The sequence below is a fragment of the Actinia tenebrosa genome, unplaced genomic scaffold (assembly GCF_029948245.1).
Source record: "Actinia tenebrosa isolate PJP-AT-01 unplaced genomic scaffold, QUT_ActTen_1.0 PGA_scaffold13__45_contigs__length_12533684, whole genome shotgun sequence".
NCBI classification, from domain to species: Eukaryota; Metazoa; Cnidaria; class Anthozoa; order Actiniaria; family Actiniidae; genus Actinia; species Actinia tenebrosa.
The window spans coordinates 8,686,285-8,711,664 of NW_028292573.1; the positions used below are offsets into that span (position 1 = coordinate 8,686,285).

General features: G+C 40.6%; 1 protein-coding gene across 3 annotated transcripts in view; it reads right to left on the reverse strand.

Moving 5' to 3' along the window:
* Positions 1–3,707: 3,707 nt before the first annotated feature.
* LOC116292289 (Golgi-specific brefeldin A-resistance guanine nucleotide exchange factor 1) overlaps positions 3,708–25,380 on the reverse strand; it is a 34,351-nt gene continuing 12,678 nt past the window's right edge. For all 3 annotated transcript variants that reach the window (XM_089028639.1, XM_089028641.1, XM_089028640.1), the window contains 22 exons: positions 24,672–24,764; positions 24,084–24,185; positions 23,718–23,901; positions 22,740–23,005; positions 21,033–21,235; positions 20,403–20,526; positions 19,244–19,366; positions 18,139–18,221; positions 17,865–17,928; positions 16,393–16,565; positions 15,248–15,347; positions 14,519–14,695; positions 13,736–13,800; positions 12,989–13,106; positions 12,342–12,413; positions 11,738–11,850; positions 10,633–10,707; positions 8,875–10,120; positions 8,291–8,392; positions 7,075–7,188; positions 6,354–6,687; positions 3,708–5,595 (listed from right to left, as the gene is read on the reverse strand). In XM_089028639.1, coding sequence (XP_088884765.1) covers positions 5,186–5,595; positions 6,354–6,687; positions 7,075–7,188; positions 8,291–8,392; positions 8,875–10,120; positions 10,633–10,707; positions 11,738–11,850; positions 12,342–12,413; positions 12,989–13,106; positions 13,736–13,800; positions 14,519–14,695; positions 15,248–15,347; positions 16,393–16,565; positions 17,865–17,928; positions 18,139–18,221; positions 19,244–19,366; positions 20,403–20,526; positions 21,033–21,235; positions 22,740–23,005; positions 23,718–23,901; positions 24,084–24,185; positions 24,672–24,764 — 4,341 coding nt within the window. In that variant the 3' untranslated portion in view covers positions 3,708–5,185. The remainder of the gene's footprint in view (positions 5,596–6,353; positions 6,688–7,074; positions 7,189–8,290; positions 8,393–8,874; positions 10,121–10,632; positions 10,708–11,737; positions 11,851–12,341; positions 12,414–12,988; positions 13,107–13,735; positions 13,801–14,518; positions 14,696–15,247; positions 15,348–16,392; positions 16,566–17,864; positions 17,929–18,138; positions 18,222–19,243; positions 19,367–20,402; positions 20,527–21,032; positions 21,236–22,739; positions 23,006–23,717; positions 23,902–24,083; positions 24,186–24,671; positions 24,765–25,380) is intronic.

The following is a 25,380-nucleotide window of genomic DNA, read 5'->3' on the forward strand; positions in this document are numbered from 1 at the left end:
CGTACCGTTGCTATGCAGCCTCGCCCAATGCAACTCCCAGCATTCATTGCGATAGAATCAATACTTTAATAGATTTTAATAATATTTTTTATCAAGTTTACCCTAAAATAAAATAAATATATTTTCAATCCATTTTTTTTCATGTGTAAGCTAAAAATTTTCCTAATTTATTTCGTGGATATTTTTTCAATATTATTGACTTCAAAAGTACATTTTTTCCAGAATCGTCTTTAAAAAGTGATTATCAGAGATCCCACTCAAATAATTGATAAAAATAATCCGTTTGTATTCGAATATTATTAAACTTATAATATTTTTCAATATAAATTATAATTATTCTCGGGTGGAAGACGAGATTCTAGAGTGGAAGACGAAATTTCCACTTTATGAAAGCTAATAATTTTGATAAATTTCAACAGTTAACATGGCCACAAATGGATCCTTTTTAAGTGCTGCACCGATAAGAGACAATTTCAAAAAAAAAAAGAAGATTTGGATGGAATTTTAGCATTGAAGTTGGCTAATTTCCACGACAACTCTTCAAAATTTAAAAACATTTTCTCTTTGCTCGCTCAGTTTCCCCGACAACGAACAAAAGATAGCGAGGGGTTCTTTTCACTTGGGAGTCTTCTGTACTAGACAGTTTGTCACCCTGTCTCCGACAGACTTCGGAAGTTTTCATTCATGTTTATCGAGAATTTGCTCTTCTAAGGTTTCAAAAATGATTGAAAACGCAGTAAATGTGACTTCAGGGATGAAAAATTAAAAATTTCGGGCCTTGGCCTTCAAAGGCAGGCAGTCAAGTTGTTTAAAAGCGAACTACTCAACATAATTGTGATGGTGTAATATTAAAATCATATTTTTGAAAAATCTGGTCCAAGTACTCCGGCTTGAAACAACCTCTGGGCTGATCAAAGTCAGGGTACGGCTAACTCACAGATTGAACCCTGGAATAACCTCTGGGCTGATCTAAGTCAGGGCATGGCTAACTCACAGATTGAACCCTGGAATAACCTCTGGGCTGATCTAAGTCAGGGCATGGCTAACTTACAGATCAAACCCTGGAACAACCTCTGGGCTGATCTAAGTCAGGGCACGGCTAACTCACAGATCAAACCCTGGAACAACCTCTGGGCTGATGTAAGTCAGGGCATGGCTGACTGACAGATTGAAAGGTAGGTTGTTTCAGGGTTTGATCCGTGTGAGGTAGCCGTGCCCTGACTTAGATCAATACAGAGGTTGTTTCAGGAAGCAATGATACAACTGAATTCTTATATTTTCTTTTTATTTCTACGAGTTTTACGATCAATATACTTTTCTCTCTCTCTTTCTTTCCGTGTTTGTTCTTTTTACTATCAAGCTGTTTGCTTATCTTTCCATAGCGCAAATTTCTTGTAAAAGAAACGGTTTGCAAGCTACACTATTATCTGATAAATTGGTGAATATTTTGTGCAATTAATATTGATTAACGTCTTTTTTCTGTCTTCAGAACTGCGATGGATAACATCTAAGTGTAAACGTCGAGTTTGTCATATCTTTTTCGAAACGTTAATGGATCAAAAGTGTATTTTATCAGGTGGGATTTCTAGTCCATTTTCAATTGATGGAAACGTCAGGAACGTACAGACAGTTGAAAGAATGACGCATCGTTTTAACCGTATCTTGTAAGATTTCAACCCGTTTTTCGTTCTTCAAACAGATTAAGTGCTTACGTGGATCAATTTGATGGACTTTAGACAGCGTGACAGCTATTAGGATTGTAAATATTTGAACGAGTTGATTAAAGATGACAATGAATAGCGAAAAGAGTTTGACAAAGAGTATCTTCATGTCGCATCTTTTTGAACTCGAGAAGGAATATCTATCTAGAGTTGATCTTAATTCTTCCAGGCCCGAACATGACCCCCCAACGACCCAAGTCTGTCACTTTGAAGTTTATCTTCTCTGACAGGAATAATTATCGCTAAGTGGTTTTCAGTCCGGGGTAATTATGACATGACGAGCGCACGAAACAGAAGAAAAAATTGAATCGCATGCTGAAAGACAGTTGCTAAAATATAAAAGAATCGGCGAAAACCACACGTTAGAGCCTCTATTATGCGACCACCTTTAATGTGGCCAACCTCTGTATAACGACCGGTTGCCTGTTAAATTTTTATTCTATTATTATTGAAAACATTCTTAGAGGAGAGTTATCATATTTCCATAAGAGAGGAGAGGAGAGGAAACGAGAGAAGAGAAGACGAGTCGAGGCGAGAGCAAAAGAAATAGAATGTTAAAATTAAATTTAAAATGAAACAAATCTAAAACGTTGAAACGTTTCAGAAGAAAAGCTCAGTAATCATAAATATTCCCTATTCATTGATGACATACCAAAATCTTTATTTATTTATTATTAATAATGACTTTAAATTAATGTGCAACATATTTCGTGGAGATAGTAGCGCCATTCGCTTTAAAATCAACTTGGCACAATTAACTTTATGGCGTTGCAAAAACGTCCTTAATTAAATAAATTCTGCTTGTCAGGAATTTCAAATTAAACCAGAGATTACTATTTCCAAGGACGTTTAAATTAATTCACTATTTCCATCGTTTGAGAAAGACTCGCTGCAATATAACGAATTCCCAAATTACTGCGATTGATTCCCAGTCACACGCGATCAACTAGACCTACATCACAAACGAAAAGTTGAGTTTTTGCGGACGTCAATCAAAATGGTTTCTTTAAATTGTCACACAGGATTACGACCTCAAATTTCAAACGCTTGACTGCAGAACTATCGGTATTGACTTGCCTGTTCTTGAAGAAACTGAAATCATAGTCATAGCAATAGCTTTTAGGAGTCAAGCGTTTGAAATTCGGAGCCGGAATCCTGCGAGACTTCTGACAGCGTCAGCGTCAGCGACATGATGTAAGGGCAACGGTGTTTGCACATGTTGACGTAAGTATTCACGTCAGTCCTTTTGTCGTGCCTCTTTTTTGACGTCCATCAAAACTTTTTCATTTGCGATGGTCTAGTTGGTCGGTAACTTTCGTTAGGATTTTGTATATCGAAGCAGTCCAACATTTTTTTAGTAAAAGTGAACTCGCTATTGGAGTAGCATCCACGAGTTAAAATTCTTACGAATGTAATGCGTTCCCTACCCCACCCCCCCTAAAAATTCCACACAGAGATCTTCAATCCATTCTAATCTACGAAAGATCAAGCATTTGAGCGTATAAATGTTTTCTTATTTCAATCTACGTTTCATTCCCTTGAGTATTATTTTGGTGTACAAGTTATTCATAAAAAGATACATTCATATGGTTCTGATTCAAACAGAGAATCTTATTCAAAGTGGTTTGAAATGAGAAAACATTATACTCGAATTAACAAGGTTTATAGCTCCCAGAATTTCCCAATCATTCAGTTCTAAGAATCTTTAGGCGTTATGGAGGTAATTGAATGGATTTCGTACGCACCGCGCCAAACGTCACGGCGCGCAGCACCGTTACGTGATGGACGATTACATTTCAGCCAATCACAGTGCGCTAAATGACTATTCGGGTAACGCAAGTGGCGTCATGGTTACGGCTCCGTGACATATTCACTGAATTTATTTGTAAATTTTTTCCAATTTGCTTGCGTGACCGCGAAACAACGGACTTGATAAAGTTTAGTGGTATCGCAAGGGAATTCGGGAAAGGTTTATGGAAACGGAGGTCAGATGAAAAGTCATTGTTTAAGATCATACAAAATTTGCTCCAACATTCCACAAAGGAGTTGAAGATCTCAAGTCGACAACGCGAACCCATTCTTTTCCATGTGCGCATGTTTCTCTTCAAGACCGCTGGCCTTATCAGAACGTTAACGACGTCATGATGAGGAATACATGGCTTAAAGACGGTGACGTGCGCACGTAAAAGAACGTGTTCTTTCTGTCGTCCGTCTTGAGACCGCACCACCCTTGTCTCAACCTTTGCTTATTCAAGAGTGAAAGGACTGGGAAGATAGGACAGTTGTTGACCAGGCAGGATAAAATGAGAATTTCAAATATGCACCTGTTTCAATAAACGTTGTCATCGCCGATAGCGAAGACGATAGGCGATATGTCATTCCGAGACGGAAATGGCTTCGTCGACTACAAAGAACACTGAATCAGTCTCAACACTAACACTCGTCCATGTTCTTGACGAGAATAAGAAACAGAAACACAAGAATTCCAGCTATTCTTGGATCTTGAGGGCCACCTGAAAATTATCATTTATGGTAACGGTGTTACCCTGTCTAATAAAGTTGTTATTATTATTATTATTATTATTATTATTATTATTATTATTATTATTATTATCTTGGAATAACCTATCTATATCGCTTATCCCCTATCGCCTTTGGCGATGACAAACTTTTTTTGCAATAGGTGTAAGTAGTTGTTTAATACCATTGAGCTCAAAAATGCAGCCCAATTTTGATGACAAAATGAACAAAAAATCACTGACAAATAGATATATTTATAGTACCGTTTTCACAATTGTCCGTATTCGACCCGGTCTTCCCACTGATTAGAAACTGCAATCTTAAGCCCCGTTTACGTTAGCGATGTTTTTGCTATTTTGTCCATAATAAATAATGGTAAAGAATTTACTTGTAAAGTTTTTTTCAGGACACCAAGATTTTCCTATGCGAATGTCTCTTTTGAAGGATGAGACAAAAGATTTCATATTTCCGAAAATTTTCACAAAAACCGCAGCAAAAGTCGCAGCAAAAATCGCCAGTGTAAACGGGGCTTTATTGGGAAAGCTCTCCAAAAAATAACAAACTTCATTACTTGTTGCACCACCAATGAACAAGCGATATTTCTAATATAGCGGATAAAAACAGTGTCTTGAATGGTTTAAGTACGCTAAAACACTAAATTCTTAGTCTATTTAAAAACATGATTGAAACAATGACTGGAATTGTGGTGATGACGACATCTTTGGTAATGACGTCATAAATTGCTGTGCTTCCATTGGTTCATTGTTCCGTCACATGATGAGGTAAGCTGATGGCAGCCAGAACGATTGACAAGAAGAATGAAAATAATTCTAGAAGAGGAAGAGATCTTTCTTCCAAAATTCAGTTTTTCAACCATTTCTTTTTTCTGCGACTCATATTTTAGTGGCTATTCACAGCCAATCAGATTAATCCACGTATAAGGTCTAAATATCATATATAGCAGTCTTGGGAGGCTTCTCCGGTGCTTGATCAGTAGCCTCGTCTTCTTCAATAACAGAAGTAAGATCAATAGTACTATCTTCTCTTAGAGAAGGATCGTGTGAATTCTCTGTATTCTCATTGGTCGGTTGAGCTTCGCAAACAGGTTGAACCGGTTTGGGTCCCTTTTTGTTTAGCTCAGGACTTGGTGCTAGTATGATAGGTACAGATGTACGAACATTGTCAGCTAGGGACCCAAGCTGTGTCGGAGACCCGCTCCGATTTCCAAGCGACGGTAAGGGGGGTTGAAGCATGACGCACACTTGCTGTCCTTGGGGGGGAGGTGAGGTGATACTGGTTCCTTTGGGGGGAGGGCTGGTTGGCCTTGCGTCTTGGATGCTTTTAGTAGACCCTCCTTTAAAAAATCGAAGAGTGTTTTATTATCACGACTTGCTTTTCTAGTCTATTTTGTTACATAAATAGCTGTTATCGTAGTTGAGCACGCCACTCCAACAAACAAGCAGTATTGTGATGAGCGTAGCATCAAAACGTGACTATATCAGGTCGAGCTTCGGAGAATTTCGAGTGGTCACAACATTTTGATAGATATCTTTGTTATAAAAAGTATTGTATCGTCTTTCTAACTATGACCAAACACTATATAGCTTTTGGATGTATGAACAGTAGTTTGAATGCAGAACGCAAAGAATTGTCGTGGCTTTTGCTATCATTGATAACTGTAAAAAGTTATGCCCTGAATGGCATGGCTCATCAAAATAGGTCGAGAGAACACTAAGTTACCAAAAAGTCTTACATTTATAGTCGGCATTTCGAACATTAATGCTTTATTAAGCCACTGGGATGACAGATAATTGATTTGAAGTCGAGATCTTTGCAGAAAACAAAAACCTAATTACGTCAGTTGGTAAGAGCGTCGATCTGTTTTGCGGGAGGTCGTGGTTCGAGTCCCGCCCGGACCAGCACTTAGGGTCTTAAAATAACTGAGGAGAAGGTGCTGCCTTTGTAATTACATCTACAAATAGTTAGACCTTCACGTGGCTCGAATGACAACGTCCCGTCAAATGAACCAATGAGCCGCTAGTTCCCAGGACCACTCGTCATACAATATAGGATTCTTCTTATGTGATAGCTATCTTCGTAAATATTCCTTACCTTCAACGTTCGCAGACTTTTCTGGTTTCTCAGTCACTGCTTCTCCATCACTACTGGGTCTAGCGCTCTGAGGTGAACTAGCTCTCGATGAAGGCTGTGACCTCAGGAACAACTCTTGCTTCATATTGGGAAGAAAGCAGTCAATCCTCTCCCACGTGACCTGCCATAGCGCTGAATAGCGGTGGACTTCGGAATCTGTTCGTGCGAGGCGTGGTCCAGCAGGTTTGGTTTTGTCAGCATTGCCTAAGCTCAAGGTGTAATCTTCTTGTTCGAAAATCCCTGCCGTAGACATGACGAGGAGCATGTTCTTGAGTGATTCTGGGATAGCTTCGTACTGAAATAGTCAAAAAAAAAAAGGTAAATAAGTGCACAGGAATAGAGAGCTCATTAGCCAGAAATAAATATACAAAAGCTCGAAAGCTCTAATAAGTCTGAAGCGAGATGACGTTTTACCCCCATCTCTAGACCATAATCCTTTTCATAATCCTTTTCCATAATCCTTTTCTTCCCAAAACGTCATCTCGCTCCAGGCTTATTGTTTTTGATCTCCGTTTGCACCATCACGTGATGCAGCCATGACAGGAGGCACAACAATAGTCTTTTTCTCCTGGGAAACTGAATTCTTTCTCATGTAAATCAGAATAGACCATATCCAATTGTTCCTGCCTCCTGTCATGGCTGTCATCACGTGATGGTACAAAGCCTATATAGAGGTATTTACCAGCAAGTCGCTCTTGTCTGCGTGCATATACTTGTCCATGTAGTCAAGGATTGTTAACCAAAGAGCAGTGAACGTCGAGAGAGATAGCAATGCTGTTAAATGCTGCAGAAATACCTGATGCAAAACGATAAAGATGGTTAGTAATTTCGCTTCTACAACCATAGGCCTTTTCTGAGTTCGATAAACAGGACGCATTGTGGTCTAGCTTGGGTACAAACAACACCATATAATGCAAGATATATAAAAGATGTTAGTACCGAAGCTAGACCAAAATGCACCATGTTCGCTATCTCAGAAACGGTCTATAAACCCCTATCACACGACAGCCATATTACAACCATTCTCGACTTTCACATCCCCATAATACTTTGCGTCTTTGGGGGGTAACCAGAGGGTAAAAACCCCCTTATTTTGCTGAAGGTTGATCAGACAATGTTTAAAATACCTTGTTTGGTATCCAAACATAAAATGAAGAAGTAAAAAACAGAAAAAGATAGAAGCTTGAAGACGTTTAAGGTAAATTTTAAACATTTTTTCGTAAGTCAATACATTTTCTGTAAGACCAAAACTCTTGATGATCTGTACATGCAAAAATAACTTGGAATAAACTGATAATCAGTATTGTACAGATAAAAGCAGGTATAGTATAAATTCAATTAAGAAACCTTTCAATTTGGGACAGTTTTTTGATTGGTTACCCCCCAAAAACGCAAGGCATTATGGGGATTTTGAAAGTCGAGAATTCTCGATCACACGCGCCTTCTAGCGATTGTTTGTCGCGACGAAGAAGCTTTTGGTGGACGTCAGTCAAGGCGTTTCCATGACATTCTATAGGCACGTGCCCTTATAGCTTTGTGTTTTCCGACAATGTCATAGAAACGCCTTGTGATTGACGTCCACCAAGACAGAAACAATCGCTAGAGGGCGCGTGTGATTGAGAATGGCTGTAATTCTCACGAGAATAAAAATCTTTATTTAACTCGTATAAATTTGTTGTCAAATAATTGAACGTAACAGAGGTTTTGCACCATCACGTGCACACGCCAATAATACAGCTTGGACTGCCTGTGGTTAGATGGCAGAACAATAAAATCCCTTTGCTCTGGGGAATTGAATTCTTTCTCATGTAAAACGATTGTATTGTTCCTGCCATCTAACAAGGCTGCCGTCACGTGATGGTGCAAAACCTCTACAGTTTGTGTTTTCATATACGTACTTTACATAACAGTGTTGCTGCACGCATTCTTGTCTCCTCCAGCCCGATAGGATCACCAGTGTTATTGACCTCTAACAAGCGAGCCAGCATCGGGAACAATACCTGGTTTAAAGCAAGATGTTTAGCTAATAAGTATAAAGGTGAAAAAGGGAAAATTGGAAACTGATTATTCCCCATGTGATCTCGTTTTGACAGCCCATCAAAAAACAGCCAATCAGCGCGCAGAAAGAAATCTGATCAGGCGGTCAATCGAATCTAAAACATGGCGGCCGTAGTCAGAGAAAATAACTCTGAATCCTTGCTTTCCTATAGCTAGCTTTTTCTGCCACTTTCGATTGGGAAGAAAATGTTGTTTGGGGACTATTGGGGACGTATTTATAAGTTTAACCAAGTTTCAAGTGCCCCTTTAAGACTACCTAGTATTCTTGGGGTCAACCACATGACTCAAAATCCCTTGAGATATGAATAAAAATGAAACAGCCGCCATCTTGGTTGATCAAACAAGAGAAGCTAATGAGGAATGCTTTGTTATCGAAAACCAACGTGGCGGCAATGACGTAACATGTAAGCATTTTATACCCTACCTTATTGAAGCAGGACTCCCATTCAACAGCAGACAACGTCTGCATATCATGCACCAATAGAGCCCTCTGTAAGTACGTCAAAGCAGACATGCGCACTTCCTTCCTGTTATCACAACACAGCCTCGCTATCCCCTGCAGTAGAGGGCACCAACACTTAGTCCACAGGAAACCCATCTCGACCCCTGCTTCGGGGGGTTCCTCTACCTGGACGTGATGCGCTGGGACCTGGGTACCAATGATTGGAGCCTGCGCAGTAAGACCTACTTTTGGACCATTTTGACTTGGTTGTTTGTTAATATTTGTGACTGCTGTATCTTTGTCGTAAAATCTTGCGGCGTGGGTATGTAGTGCGTAGATTAGTTCAATCAGCTGTAACGACATAGCGTCGTACGCGTTATTGATCGTCTCGAAGATTTCCACCTCATCTTCGCTTGTAGATGAACTATTTCCAGAAGAACGAGCGAATTTTCTTTTAGTAACACCGGTAGGACTCTTCTTTGATTTTGAACTCGAACCTTTCTTATTCGACCGGCCACTTTTTGGTTCGACCGGAGGGTCTTTGAATTGGTGTTCGTTTTGTCGGAGTCCGGCAGCGCTGTTGAGACTAGCTTCAGCATAGACGCGGACAGCGTGGATGCAGTGTAAGAAGTTCTCTTTCCTTACGTGATTACAGTCACGGATCAAGAAGGTTAGGCTTTGACAAGACTTGATAAAACACTTGCTATCGTGTTTATTGAGCTGCACACTGACCGTCAAGTCGTACTGATTCGCCGGTAGATCATCCGATTCATCTTTATTTATCAACAACCATGTATCCCCCGATGTAGATGTCCCCGAATCAGCTTCGATTGCCGTAAACGATCCGACATCACTATCACAAGTCGATAACGCGTCGGAAACCGAATCACATTCTCCAATAGCTGAATCACTATCGACGTCTTTGACTACAGTTGGTGCTGGAGCCGGGGTCCTAGCGGTCACGGTGGGAGGCGTGGCTGCAGCGCCGACACATTCTATAAGAGTAAACACTGTGATCCAGTCTCTTGTGGTAGTGATACTAGAAGCATTGGTTCGAAGGAGTTCGTGAAGACCAAAGCATATCTGTCGACCACACGCCATTAAGACACTGTGTTTCATCATTAGTAAGACTCGCAACGTTGTCAGGACTTGGGAGGAGATTTCGTCTTTACGAAGTAAGCGGATGGCGAGACGAAGAAGACCTACGACTGATCGTTCAACCAGAGAACTAGGCGATAAGGAGGAGGAGGTGAGTAAAAGTAATTAAATTAAGGCATGGTCATGGGGGGGGGGGGGGGGGGGGGCTTCGCTTGTCACGCACAAAGGATTCAAGATGAGGCTTCGTATATAATGCCCCCAGTGATTCGTGACAAGAGCAAAGATTAAATTTAATTTAGCATGTAGCTTCGTACTGAAACCTTTGTACGTGTGACAAGCAAAGAATATCTCGGAAGTGGGCTATTCTCCTTGGGCCCGGTTGTAAGAAGCCTGGATAGCGCTATCCAACGGATAAATCATATCCAGTGGATAGATATATCGGATAACAGCATCGACTTATCCACTGGATAGGGATTTATCCCTAGGATAGCGCTATCCAGGCTTCGTACAACCGGGCCCTGAGCAAGGGGCTCACGAATAAAGCGTGCGAAGGTGCGCTGTGTTTAAAAAATGATTGGCCGTTGCATCCACCTCAAGCAATTAGGAACAGAGATTGATTAAAAATATTTAACGGTGGGTTACCTGTGGTGAGTTGCATTGATAATGATATTGGATAGATGATCTCTAATGGTATGCCATAACATCGATACTCGATCCCTATATAGCAACAACGAAGTAAATGAGCTGTAAATGAGGAAGGTCTTTCACTAGTTCCATGGTTATTACTGTAAGTTAGGTCATAGAGCAATTTTCGTATGACTGTGAAAAGCTCAGTGCCGTAAGCGTGACGTGCCGTGACCGTGATACGTTTTAGAATTTATTGGCTTATCTTTTTTCACGCGCAATATGATTGGTCTAAAAGTGCCGTGATCTTCACGTGACCGTGTCCGCGCCGTGTTTATATGCCGTGTTCCGGGTATTTGATTGGATGGAGAGTAAATTCTCGTGCAATGTGATTGTTCTGGCGTATCCCTTGCCGTGTGACGACCGTGTTCGTGCCGTGAACTTTTCAGTCATACGAAAACTGCACTATATAATTAGCCACTCCGAGGTTGAGGAGAAAACTGGGTGGAGTTGGCATTTAGGGGACAAAATAGACGCCATCTTGGAAATATGTCCGAAATACGTTTCTTATTTTTTGAAAACAGAATTAAATCTTTATTCTTTGTTTACAAAATGTATAATAAAACAATTATTGAATTCAGTTCTCGCATGATAACGTAAATTATCAAGACCTTGTCCGCTTTATCCGACTCAGCCTGCGGCCTCTGCAGATAACACGGCCTTGATCTTGACAATTCACGATATCATTCTCAACCACATCCAATAATAAAGGTTTTGCACCACCACGTGACGGCAGCCATGTTAGATGGCAGGGACAAAACAGTCGTTTTACATGAAAAAGAATATTCCTTTTTACAGTTCCATTCAGTGTCCAAGAATAATAGTTCCTAGCCGAGGCTGGAGTTACCGCGCATGATAAACTGTAGTTTTGCTATGCGCGGAAACTCCAGTCTCGCCTAGGAACTATTATTCGTGGTCACTGAATGGAACTGTAAAATGGAATATTCAATTCCCGAGAGCAAAGAGATTTTGTTCTGCCATCTAACCACAGGAAGCCCAAGCAGTATTATGGGATAGGCACGTGATGGTGCAAAACCTCTATTGTATAATATCTATACCCTACCTGTTTTGTAGCACCACGCGTATTAATAACTCCAAGCAGAACACGGCAGATTCTTCATCAAAATGAACACCAATTGACTCGAAATTGTCTGGGTTCGACGTGTACGTAAGTACCTGGATATACATAGCAAAAATATATAAGCAAACGGTACAAAATGGTTGAATCTAGCAAGCGAATCAATGTTGTCCCGAGGAAGCAAGGGTGTGTTTTTTTTACTTGTGTATGTGACGTTATAGCCGCCATGTTGGTTGACGTTGGGTCTTGGTTTCTTTCGTTATATCAACCAACATGGCGGTCATGTCTTTTGTCCTTGTGTAGTGCATCACAGCCGCCATGTTGGTTGACTTTGGGTCTTGGTTTCTTTCTTCATATCAACCAACATGGCGACCATGTCTTTTGTCCTTGTGTATGTGACGTCATAGCCGCCATGTTGGTTGACTTTGGGTCTTGGTTTCTTTCTTCATATCAACCAACATGGCGGCCATGTCTTTTGTCCTTGTACAAGTGACGTCATAGCTGCCATGTTGGTTGACTTTGGGTCTTGGTTTCTTTCGTTATATCAACCAACATGGCGGCTATGTCTTTTGTCATGTAAGATACAAACCTTTATTAATTCATTGAGAGATTCGAAACGGAGGAATTTACTCTCGGTTATCAATAGTTCCGGGTGTAAATCCTGAAAGCAACAAGACATACGTGTTACTAAATACAACGAATATAATGCCACCCCATGTAAGACGACAATAGTTACAAAAGAGTGAAGTTATGTAATAAAAAAAATACAGAAAATCCTAGTTTTTTTAAAGAAAAATGCTAAATTAAGCGTGCGTGGCTGCTGAAGTAGTTAATACGTCCGAGTCAGTAGCTACTACTTCTTTCTCTACCAGTATTTTTTAGTATCGCGATTCACTAAATATTCTCTTATATTTTTGCGACGACAACATTTTGTAGTATTGTCGTTTCAAAATTAAGGTTACTGATTGGCTAACGATCGACGAAAGCGTGAGCGCGCGCGTCAAGTTTTTACGCTTGTTTCTTGCGCCATAGCGCGCGCTCGTAAGGAGAATATCGATTTAATCAAAGAAAATCGGTCAGTTTTTTTCGTCTCAGGATCGTAATTAGTTTAAAGAACCTGGTTAGTATTCTTTTGAGTATTGTTATGAAATTCTTTTAAACCAAGCCAAACTCGCAAGTCAGCGGTCATCAAAATTTCGGTATGCATTCATTGCGAAAGAGGAATGTTCAACATACCCGGATGACAGTCTGCGCCTGCTTCTGTGCTTCCTTGTCTTCTGGTGTCTGACCACGTGTCATCGCAGGCTCAGGATTCACTAGGTATTGATACCAAGAAAATAACGACGTGTCTGTCCTGGAAGAAAGACGTATGAAACAAGCGTTAGATTCTTTGGTATGTGACGTAACTTCCGCTATAAAAGGGAAGAGAAATGGAGTACTTCGACGATACGGTGGCCATCTTGCCAGGGGGCAAAACAAAGCAAAGATGACCGGAAATATATAGAGTTTCGTGTGTGTCTCTTTCTTTTATGGGTTAAGGCGATCGAAGTGACGTCTTAATTCATCTTTTGTTGTATTCCCTTGTAGTGAGCTGTTAATATCAATCGACGTCATTACTGTAACAAAGCTTTATTTTTTCCTTGGACACCCCATAATGCCTTGCGATCCAAGATGGCCCAAGATGTTTCAAGTGACCATGTGCGTCATTCTAGATATAATAGGAGCAACAGGGCTTGAAATAGAAATTTTTTTCAGCCTGCCAAAGTAAAGGAGCAGGGTAAAAGGAGGTCATTCCAGTAAATTTTGCATGTCATTTTATTATTCATCTGGCAGTGCATCGTTATTTTTGCCTGCCAAACCTGAAATTTGGCCAGTCATTTGGCCATTGGCAGGCTGCTATTTCGAGCCCTGAGCAAGTGTGGCTTGATTGATTCGGTGCTTACTATCTGTTTTTATCGTGTTTCTACTTTAAGTAATACTCACTTAGCAACGGGCAGTTCTTCTTTCAAGAGATTCACTCGCCCACTGACATCAACAAAATCTTCAGCCTGAGGTCAAAGAAAAAAAAACATTAACAGACGCCGTCAGAAATATGAGAAAAATGTTGCATACTACTCTTCCCAGTAGACCGAGGTAGTTGAGATTTTTTAATCGCCTTCGTAGCGTCTGTTATGTTATCCGCAAGTACATTTCAAATCGACCACGTGATGCCAATGTTGTACCACGAGGACATGTTTTTTACATCACGTGATCAAAACTTGACTGAACTTGTGAACTGTCTTTCTTCACACCTGCGAGCGAAGAGCTGGATTCACTAATGTATGTGATGTTGTGTCCAGGAATCAAACCCTAGACCCCAGAGGTGAGAGGTGAGTGCACTACCCCTACCCTTGATTCACTAATGTATGTGATGTTGAGTATAGGAATCACACCCTAGACCCCAGAGGTGAGAGGTGAGTGCACTACTCTTACACCACCCGTGATTTAATAATGTATGTGATGTTGATGTTGTATGTAAGAAATGAATCCAGAGACCACAGAGTTGAGTGTACTAGCTACTGATATATCACCCTTATTCGCTACACTATAGACCAAATTCAAAACTCGCACGGATGTGAGACTTAAGTTGTGAACAAAGGGATCTGGCGTGACTCAAAGTAATCTGGCGTGATTCAAATATCGCGAATCTCGCCAGATTCCTTTGTTCACAACTTAAGCCTCACATCGGTGCGAGTTTTGAATTTGGTCTATAATCTAACTGCGTACCTCCACCATAGTCTTGGGCAACAGCTTGGCCTTAAACAACTGCAGCATACAATCCATGATGTTTTTCCATCCTTCTTTGAGGATATCACCATGACGATGTGCTAGCCCGAACACGGTGCGTGCAGACTGTTGAGCCTTCAGGTTACCACCAAAAGCAACTGCTAGTGACTCTCCAGCCTAAAAACAAATCACAGTATGAGCTACAGTTGAACTTTTATTAAGCGGCCACTCTCAAGGACCCTCAAATAAATGGATGGTGGTCGCTTAATAGAGGTATGAACTAGTGTAAAAACCATCTTTGGGACTTTAACAACTGGTCGGTAAACAGAAGTTGGTCGCTTAATAGAGGTATAAATTAGTTTGAAAACACTCTTTGGGACTTTGACAACTGGTCGGTAAACAGAGGTTGGTTGCTTAATAGAGGTATAAATTAGTGCAAAAACCATCTTTGGGACTTGGACAACTGGTCGCTAAACAGAGGTTGGTCGATTAATAGAGGTATAAATTAGTGTGAAAAACCCTCTTTGGGACTTTGACAACTGGTAGCTAAACAGAGGATGGTCGATTAATAGAGGTATAAATTAGTGTGAAAAACCCTCTTTGGGACTTTGACAACTGGTCGCTAAACAGAGGTTGGTCGCTTAATAGACGTATAAATTAGTGTAAAAACCCTTTTTTGGACTTTGACAACTGACCAATAAACAGAGGTTGGTCGGGAAACTGCCTTACCTCTGGTGGAATGAGAAGGGTAGTGAACTTGCAGAGTGATATGACCAGGTTATCAAAGACATCAGATAGGCTGTAATGGGCTGAGATGAGAGAACAACGCCTGGAAGGAAAAAGACAGCGATGAGATATTTAGAGATTATTAAGCATATTACAAAATAATGAAAATACTATGTGGTATCAGATATTGGTTAAAAAAATCTTAACATGTGTTGTTTTTCACCGCTGTAAGTCCAACGGGTTGGGTTGCTGGTTCGAGCACTGCTGGTTCACTACATGTGAATTGAGTTTCTTTGATGTGTTGTTCTCTCCTATGCTACATGGGTTTTCTCCGGGTTCTCCGGTTTCCTCCCTCCGTAAAAACCAACATGTGAGTTGAGCGTTGTGTGCATAGAATATTGAATGTAGTGGTAGATCCCAACATGTGAGCTGAGCGTCGTGTGCATAGAATATTGAATGTAGTGGTAGATCCCAACATGTGAGCTGAGCGTCGTGTGCATAGAATATTGAATGTAGTGGTAGGTCCCAACATGTGAGCTGAGCGTCGTGTGCATAGAATATTGAATGTAGTGGTAGATCCCAACATGCGAGCTGAGCGTCGTGTGCATAGAATATTGAATGTAGTGGTAGATCCCAACATGCGAGCTGAGCGTCGTGTGCATAGAATATTGCAGTTTTCGTATGACTGTCAAAAGCTCACGGCACAAACACGGTCGTGACACAGCAAGGGATACGCCAGACAAATCACATTGCACGAGAATTTACTCTCCATCCCATCAAATACCCGGAACACGGCATAAACACGACGCGGACACGGTCACGCCAAGATCACGGCACATTTAGACCAATCATATTGCGCATGAAAAAAATCAGCCAATTAAAATTCTAAAAAGTATCACGGTCACGGCACGTCACGCTTAAGCACTGCGCTTTTCACAGTCATACGAAAACTGCACTATTGAATGTAGTGGTAGTGCATGCGTGTGAGCGAAAAGTGTCCCCAATTAGTGCGAACGACTAGACACTTAAATAAAGTGATTTATTTATTTATTTAAGATATAAATTTCAAGCAACTTTGCCAAGTGAAACACCACCTTAAGTAATCTATAGCAATACTAGGCTGGGTCTGGTAGAAGTGGTACACTTACCTAAATCCTGATATAGCCTTCTGGACCACATTCTTCTCCAGAGCGTTATCGTAGACATATGAGAGAGCCGCGACAGTTGGTCCCCAGATAATAGCGAACAGATCTTGATCAAAACTGGAATCAACGCCACTGATGTATTTCCCCTCGTGGGTATTACTACGACGTAACAGCATCTATGTGTACAATTATAAAATAACTGTTATAAATCTCGCATTCTGATTGGTTGGCAGTGCGTGCTTTATGAGAGCACAAAGCAACGCACGCGCCCTTGTATTTTATAAAAGAAACAAAAAAACCTGCCTGCTGTGCTGTGCTGTGTGGAGTTATAAAGCACTTAGGGACTGGCAGAACACTCAAGGTGTCGAGTAGAGCGTCGTGCTACTCCTAACACTTCTCTCGCGTTCTACCTATCCCCACGTCCTTTATAACTGCACACAGCACGCGCGTGCGTTTTTGATTTTTTCAAGAATATATCAGTCATATATGGCGAATCCTGCATTCTGATTGGCTGATACGATTTTCTGAAATCGATAAACAGTATGCATTATGGTCTAGCTTGAGTACAAATAACACCATATTAGGTAAACGAAAGGAAAGGCGTTGATACCCAAGCTAGACCACAATGCATCATGTTACGGAAACAACTCCAGACGTGCCACATTTTCTGCTTGCTTTGGCTTCCGTCCAACCAATTTACAACAAGTCTGAGTGAGAAATTTATGTTCTAATTAGCGAAAACTCAGATTTCTTAAAGTTGTTTGAGGCCCCTACATGGGAGGAGGATGATCCTAGCTCTAGGATCTTCCTTGCAGACGAAATAACTTTTGCGTTTAGTTTACATGAGAACGGTACGGCACGGGGCCGTAATTACTCACATTAACACCACAGAAGTCCCAAGATAAATATCCCTTGGCCCTAGTAGGCGAGTTATCTCTCCTTTCTCGTTTACATGTGTTTTGCTAGAGTCAAACACAATCCTAGTACTAGGATCTTCCTATCTTTCAGACAGGAAGACCCTAGTACTAGGAAGATCCTAGTACCCGAAAGAAGCCTGCCAATGTGCATGTAAACAGAAAGCAAAAAAATAGATAGCCGGTAGGTTGATTCGCCTGCAAGAAAGATCCTAGGCATAGGATCATAAACAGGGCCTGACTTGCACATACGGTACGACGTTTACGTGTTTACAACATTGCTGAAGATAGATGTTTCGAGGGATGTCACACTTAACAAAACCATGAACCAAGAATCACTACCCACACACATCACAGAGGTCAGTCTTTCAGTAAGAGAAGTCCAATTTGATTGGCTGAGACCCTCACGTGATTGCCAACAACGTTCGTGTTTACATGTTTACATGAAAATTGTTTTGCTCAGCACAGCAGACTTTAGATCTCCATACACCTAATCCACCGTTTTCCCATTTCAGACCACTCATGTCAGTTATTCCCTGGAGTATTATTTCTTTGTTTTACCTTCCAGTCATAGTTTTCACGTATTCTTCCAGTTCGTTCTGCTGGCATAACTATCTCCTCAGTCCTGGAAAAAAAAAAAAGGTTTCCACCACCTTTATGTGCATATAACACACTAGCACGAATTGTTTTTCAATTTTGATATTGCAGCCTTTGAAAGTTTTCGATAGAGACAATTTGCAACAAAATTACCGCATTTTAAAAAATTTTGAAATGCAATAATTTCTTTTGAGGGTCAAGGTGGAAGAGAAATCATTTTGTATAAGAGAACCAGTACCTTATGGCATGATAGATCTCTTCTAACATCGTCGAAGGGAAATCCACTCCACCGTTGATCTTTCTTAGATTTCGCTTGAAATCCTGTCAAAAAATCATACAGCCGATTTTTGTATGAGTGGATGAAATAGTGTACTGACTTACATCATGTTCACGGTACGACATGGCGTAACATTGAAATGGCTTCCCATAAAAATGGTTATCGTATGAGTGGGAAACGTACGGTACTGACTTACAGCACGTACACAGTACGACATGCCGTAACATTGAAATGGCTTCCCATAAGAATGGTTATCGTATGATTGGGAAACATACGGTACTGACTTACAGCACGTACACGGTACGACATGCCGTAACATCGAAATGGCTTTCCAAAAGAATGGTTATTGTATTAGTGGGAAACGTACGGTACTGACTTACAGCACGTACACGGTATGACATGCTGTAACGTTGAAATGGCTTCCCATAAGAATGGCTATCGTATGAGTGGGAAACGTACGGTGCTGACTTACATCAAGTACACGGTACGACATGCTGTAACATTGAAATGGCTTTCCATAAGAATGGTTATCGCATGAGTGGGAAACATACGACACGGCACGAAATGCTGTATACGAATGTTCCATATCGTTTCCCACTGATATAAAAATGTCATTTACTTTCCATTTTTCTATGATGGTAGAGTGCATACAATATATACTACGTGAACATCTTTGTACAAATTTTCACAAATTTTCACAAATTAGTAAGTTCAGTAGACCTCTATACTTGCACTAATTTGTAAAATTTTGTCAAGTTAAACTTTTTCACAGCCATGGGCAACTTTTGTCGACTTTTAAAGGAGAGCAGTAGGCGACTTTAGTCGACAAACAAAGCCTTGCATATTCAACCAATAAACATTTGCGTTTTATTCGACCAATAAAATTGCATGATAGAGGTTATGAGGTTACATAGTCATCTTGGTTTCGTCGTAATCTTTAGGAAATTTGACAATGAGCAAGGGCTTTTTTCAAGTCTTCTTTAACTTTTTATATGGTATGCACTTTAGCATTTTTTACTGGTTCAAAACGTGACATGTTCTCTGTGCTGGCGAAAGGTGTTCTTACCTCGATTGTCATTGGTTTTTGTTGCTTGATGTTAGTATTGTGTTGATCAACATTCAGCATGATTACAGCATAGGTTAGAGTAAATACAGCATCCTTATGGGCGTAGACATCTGGGTTGCTAACCTACACATACGAAACAAAACGAGTGACGACTTATTTACTTGAAATATTCGAGTAAAAGGTGCTGCCTTTGTAATAGAGGTTTTGCACCATCACGCGACGGCAGCCAAGTTAGAGTGGTTTTCGTATGACTGTGAAAAGCTCAGTGACGTAAGCGTGCCGTGCCGTGATCGTGATGTTTTCTAGAATTTTAATTTTTTTCTCGCGCAATGTGATTGTCTGACAGTGCCGCGACCTTAGCGTGACCGTGTCCGCGCCGTGTTTATACTGTTTTCCGGATATTTGATTGGATGAAGAATACCTTCTCGAGCAGTGCGATTGGTCTGGCGTATCCCCTGCCGTGTCACGACCGTGTTCGTGCCATTAGCTTATCACAGGGATAATACGATCGTTTTACATAAGAAAAAAATAAATTCCCAAGAGTAAAGTGATTTTATCGTTCTGCCATCTAACCACAGGCGGCCCAAGTTGTATTATGGGCTTGGGCACTTGATGGTGCAAAAACTCTATAACCATCTGCAAATAGTGATTATACATTTATGTGGCAGGGATAACCATGTAAAATGGCGGTCTCGTCTCATTTAGAGACGTTTAAAATAGAGTCCAAAAGGTTATATGCCATTGCTGTGTCACACTCTCTAAATGAAGTTGCTTTACTTTGATTTCCTTTCCATTCCTTTCGTTCGTTTTTTCTCCACTCCACTCCTTTCCCCTTTTCATTCCCCTCCTTTCCATTACTTTGCTATTATTTCCTTTCTACTTCTCTGCCTTCCTTTTATCCATCCCATCCCTTTGCTCTCATTCCCATTACTTTGCTATTTTTCCTTTCTATAAAGAATATATCCCTTTACTCTCTTCTGCTCTCCTTTTCCCATCCCTTTCCTTTCCTTTTCTCTCCTCTCCTCCCCCCTCCTCTCGTCTCGTCACTTTTCCATTCCATTCCTCTTCTTGCCTTTCTTTTATTTTCCACTCAACGTCCGTCACGCTCAAGCCTCTACAAATACAGTCATTTTACTTCCCCCATTTGTTTGTTACTTACAAAAAAATACTCCGAGAAATATTCCATGATGTGTTCAATGACAGGACTTTCTCCAGGAAGACGGAACGTTTCCAGGAATGACCTCAGTCCTTCGTCTACCCTCAAGTCATGCAGTGGAAAACTCCTACAAAAGTGGAATAGTAAGCAGATTAGGTTGGCCGCTTTATAGGTGGACGCTAAACAGAGGTTGTTTGCTTTAAAGGTGGACTCTAAATAGAGGTCGGTTGCTTAATAGGTGGTCGATTATTAGAGGTTGGTTGCTTAATAGGTGGTCGATTATTAGAGGTTGGTTGCTTAATAGGTGGACCCCAAACAAAGGTTGATTGCTTTATAGGTGGACGCTAAATGGTTACTTAATAGATGATCGAATGTTTTTCCCCCGCATTAATGCTAGAGAGATTTAGCCTCAAGACGCGTACGTCAAAGACGACGGCGCAAGCGCATCTTTTCGTGCGCGCGCCGTCCTCAACGTAGTTGGTGTCCTAGACAGGACGTAAAAATGCTGCAAATGGCGTCCTGTTGAGGACGTCAACCACGTTGAGGACAACGCGCGCACGAAAAAATGCGCTCGCGCCGTCGTCTTTTGACGTACGCGTCTTGATGCTAAATCACTCTAAATACAAAATATACCTAACAAACGCGTCCAGTACTTTAGCGTTGTGTTTGTTGCCGATATATTCACCAATGGTCTTTTTGTCAAGTCTTGGGTTTTCTCGTAAGAATCTGGCCATTTCTTCAGGTTCTAATGGACGATGTAATAGGTTATGTTCTTGGAGGAACTCGATGCCTTTCTTGGGCTTGTTGTTGAATTGTTCTGACCCTGCTTGCAATAACTGTAGGAAAAGGATTTCACGATTTTAGATTGGGGATAGAATTCTTTTCTCAATTCTGTTATTTAACAAGTATTCACTGAAGGGGAATAAATCAAAATACACCAACCTACTCGTAAGCTAAGGAGTGCCACACAAGGAGTAATTTCAAAACAACCTCCATATCGTACTAAGTCATATGGTGCGCGTAGCTTTGCCGTAGCAGCGCCCAGACTATGGAACCGTTTACCACCAGATATAAAAACATCGCAGTCTTTGGAAATATTCAAGAAAAAACTAAAAACATTTTTGTTCAATTTGTAACTTTAATCTATTTTTTTCCACTTGACACTTCGTCGTGGTATTTGTAAAGCGCATTGAGAGTATATAATGCGCTATATAAAAACATATTCATTATTATTATTATAAGGGGAAGTGAATATCGCGGGGATAAGTATTTTTACACAAGTGAATATAATAAATCCTGCGCGCTCATTGGTCACAATTTACGTCGTTTTTTTTTTGAGGGGGGGAGGGGGGAGGGGTTTCCTTGCTTTACTTTAGATAATGAATCATTGTGATAAACCGTGGTTATTATTATTATTATTATTATCATCATCATCGTCATCATGATCATGACCATCATCGTCATCATCATCATTATTTATTTATTATATTTTTATGTTTCACTATCAGTAAAAAACTCATTAATAATTCATGAAGAAAACACAATAGAAATCATGACCATGAAGGCGGTTTTATATCTGATATAGATTCGTCTTCATTTGCATAAACTTTAACTTGGATTTTCTCTATCAAACTTGGTTTATTTCGTAAAGAATTCGGTACAGTATGAGAACATACATCAGGAGTTTTTTAAGCCGTTTAATAAACTCGCAGATCGTGTTTTATCGGGTCTAAAACCAATCGGCTACGCCTCGTGTTTTATACTCGATAAAACACTCCTGCTCGTTTATTAAACAGTACTTAGAATTATATCTTAACAATCAATTAGTTCGCTTACAATTTTTTGTTTGTTTGTTTGTTTTTTGGGAAAAAATGCATTAACGTCTTAGGCTGCTATATTCACCTACAGGTGAATATAACGCGCCCCCCGCGTACGCTTGTTTGTCGACCGAAGTGCATTGTGAGTCATAGTGACATTGTCTAAAGCAGAATAAATAATAATAATAATGAGTGTACACTAGATTGAAGAATCGTTGTCGGGTTCAGAAACATAAAATATAGAAGCTGAGACCGAAATGACACATGGTAAGTACGTTAATTAGATGCATGCTGTGACCGGCGACCCGTGGCATCATCCACTGTTTTTAATACGCGTTTGGCATTCTAAACCGACTGCATGGATGGCGCAAATGAATAAATTGTCATTTCCCGTGTGCCATTTCGGTCTCAGCTTCTATGTTCTATGTTTCTGAACCCGACAACGATTCTTCAATTGAGTGTTTACATTTTCCGATAATCACTTCGCCTTCAGCGAATAAAAGTTGAATGTTTGTAAACCCACCTTTTTCTTCTGCTTTAGTTTGGCCAGCATTTCAGGAGTAGGCAGCGAAGAAGAAAATAACAACCCAGTTGACAAGCCATGGAATCTTTCATTTAATAAATTATTGACCTTCTCTGTGCTTTCATCCTTGAGATGATCAGATTGAGAGTACTCAGACATTACCCCTACTCTCATTGTCTGTGCCATGGCAAACCCTGAAGTTGGAGGGGAGGGGTGGCTGAGTACTGGTGTGTCACCGTTGTCATCTGGGCCTGAATCATCATCATCTGAGATTATAAAATCAGGGTAGGAACAATGTATGTACAAACTGGTGGAGTACTTGCTCCAGTCATTGAGCATTGGATAGCTGAGTCTGCATATGTTGCTAGTGCCTATCCATGTGTTACAAGGCCTAGGTTTAGTTAGTCTCCCCTACAGCCGCTTTCAGTGTCGTCACGCAACGCTTTCAGGGGAGAAAGTGTTGCGTGACGACACTGAAAGCGGCTGTGGGGGAGACTAAGGTTTAGTAGACACTTGCAACACAAGCATCAGCAACATACACAGACTCGTTGCAGCTCTTCTCTAACACGTGTGAAGTAACACGTGTGAAGAAAGACAGTTGCTGATAATGAGCAATGCACAATTGAGTCTGCATATGTTGCTAATGTCTATACATGTGTTACAAGGCTTAGGTCTGGTACACACTTACAACACAAGCATCAGCAACATACAGACTCGTTACAGCCCTTCTCTAACACGTGTGAAGAAAGACAGTTGCTGATAATGAGCAATGCACAACTGAGTCTGCATATGTTGCTAATGCCAATGCATGTGTTATGAGGCTCAGCTCTGGTACACACTTGCATCACAAGTATCAGCAACATACACAGACTCATAACAGCTCTTCTCTAAAAGGTGTAAAGAAAGACAGTTTTTGATAATGAGCAATTCACAACTGAGTTTATACCAATAGGTTTAAGGAGACAATCTATGCATTACCTATTTTCTCTCTCTTCTTCATCTTCTCCATTTTACTAAAAGGGATGCTGTCTTCCACAGCCTTCTCCATAGAGCTAACAAGTGCAGCATGACAGTGACCTTCTACCCCTTGTACCACAGCAAGCAGAGCATCTAGTGCAAGGATGTGTACACTGTACAGACTCCCCGCTGATGGGAAAGCATTCTGAAGTGATAGACAACCATAAAAATTAAATCCATTATGTTGGTCAAATTGTCAATGTCTTATGATGATTGTTGATTGTGATAGTCTGGGTGAGAGTAGTCTCCATTAAGACTATTTTTCATGGTGACTGACGTCAGGTGAGAGAGAGGGTTGAACAACATTTAAACCAGCTCCATATTTACCTTTGAAAGAAGCTTACAGAGTTCCTCAAAGACATTTGTGCAGTAGAGATCGCAATCATAGTTGAGGTATATCTCAGTGACCAGGTTTGGGACACGGAACAGCTGAAAACAAAAACTTAGACTTAGAAGGATGAACACTATCACTTGAATTAGACGTTTGGTTCGTACTCATGAGAGAAAAGGAGACTTGTTTTCCCAAATTCAGACCATGTGTCATTTTCTTGAGAATAAGATTCGTGTACGTCAAAAGATGATGGCACAAGCGCATTTTTTTGTGTGCGCGCTGTCCTCAACGTAGTTGGGGTTCTAGACAGGACATAAATATGCTGCATATGGCGTCCTGTAGAGGACGTCAACCACATTGAGGATGACGTGCGCACGAAAAAATGCACTTTCGCCGTCGTCTTTTGACATTCGCGTCTTGAGGCTAAACCCCTCTCACAATGCCATCATGCAAACTGTGAACTAGATGTTTGTTAGCTACAGTATGTTATTGATTGTCACCCTCAGGACCATGGATTAAATTTGCCCTATGAAAATGTCCAGTTCCCATGGGTTTGTCCCCCTGCCCTGCCCAAAGAAAGATACCTGGTTGATAGCATCCAGGATTAGTTCTCTCTTCTCATAAGGAACACTCTGAAAGTCCATGGCCAGTATGTCCATCAGTCTCTTGAAGAACATCTAGGAATAGGAGAAAGCTGTACGTGAGTAGAAATATCAGGGTTTGTGCTGAGGTAACCACTTAAAATTCTAGGACTATTCAAGGAGTATAAAAGGAACCAAAAATGAATTTTTAAGGAGTATGTTCAGCTAAATGTGCCAAGGTTTTACACGGTGGTTGCACATGGCTGACTTTCAGATTTTCAATCTTTCTGACTAGATCTATTTCAGAACCATGCAAGTAATGATCAAAGCAAAAATTCAAGGAGTTTAAAGGAGTTTTGCTAAAATCATAAAATTCAAGGGCTTTTCAAGTGCCCTTGAAAACGTGAATTAAATTCAAGGAGTTTTCAAGGAGTTAAGGAGTAGCACGAACCCTGAATATCCAAACAAGCAAGATTTGTATCTCTACTCACAACACTCTAGATGTGTTAACTTCCATCAAATTTCCAACAGTCCAGCTGGGCCTGGTTGTACGAAGCCTGGATAGTGCTATCCGGCAGATAAATCCTTATCCAGTAGATAAGTCAATGCTGTTATCCAATAAATTTATCCACTGGATAAGATTCATCCATTGGATAGCGCAATCCAGGCTTTCAAAAAACCAGGCCCTGTAGTTAGGGACCGTTCATTTACG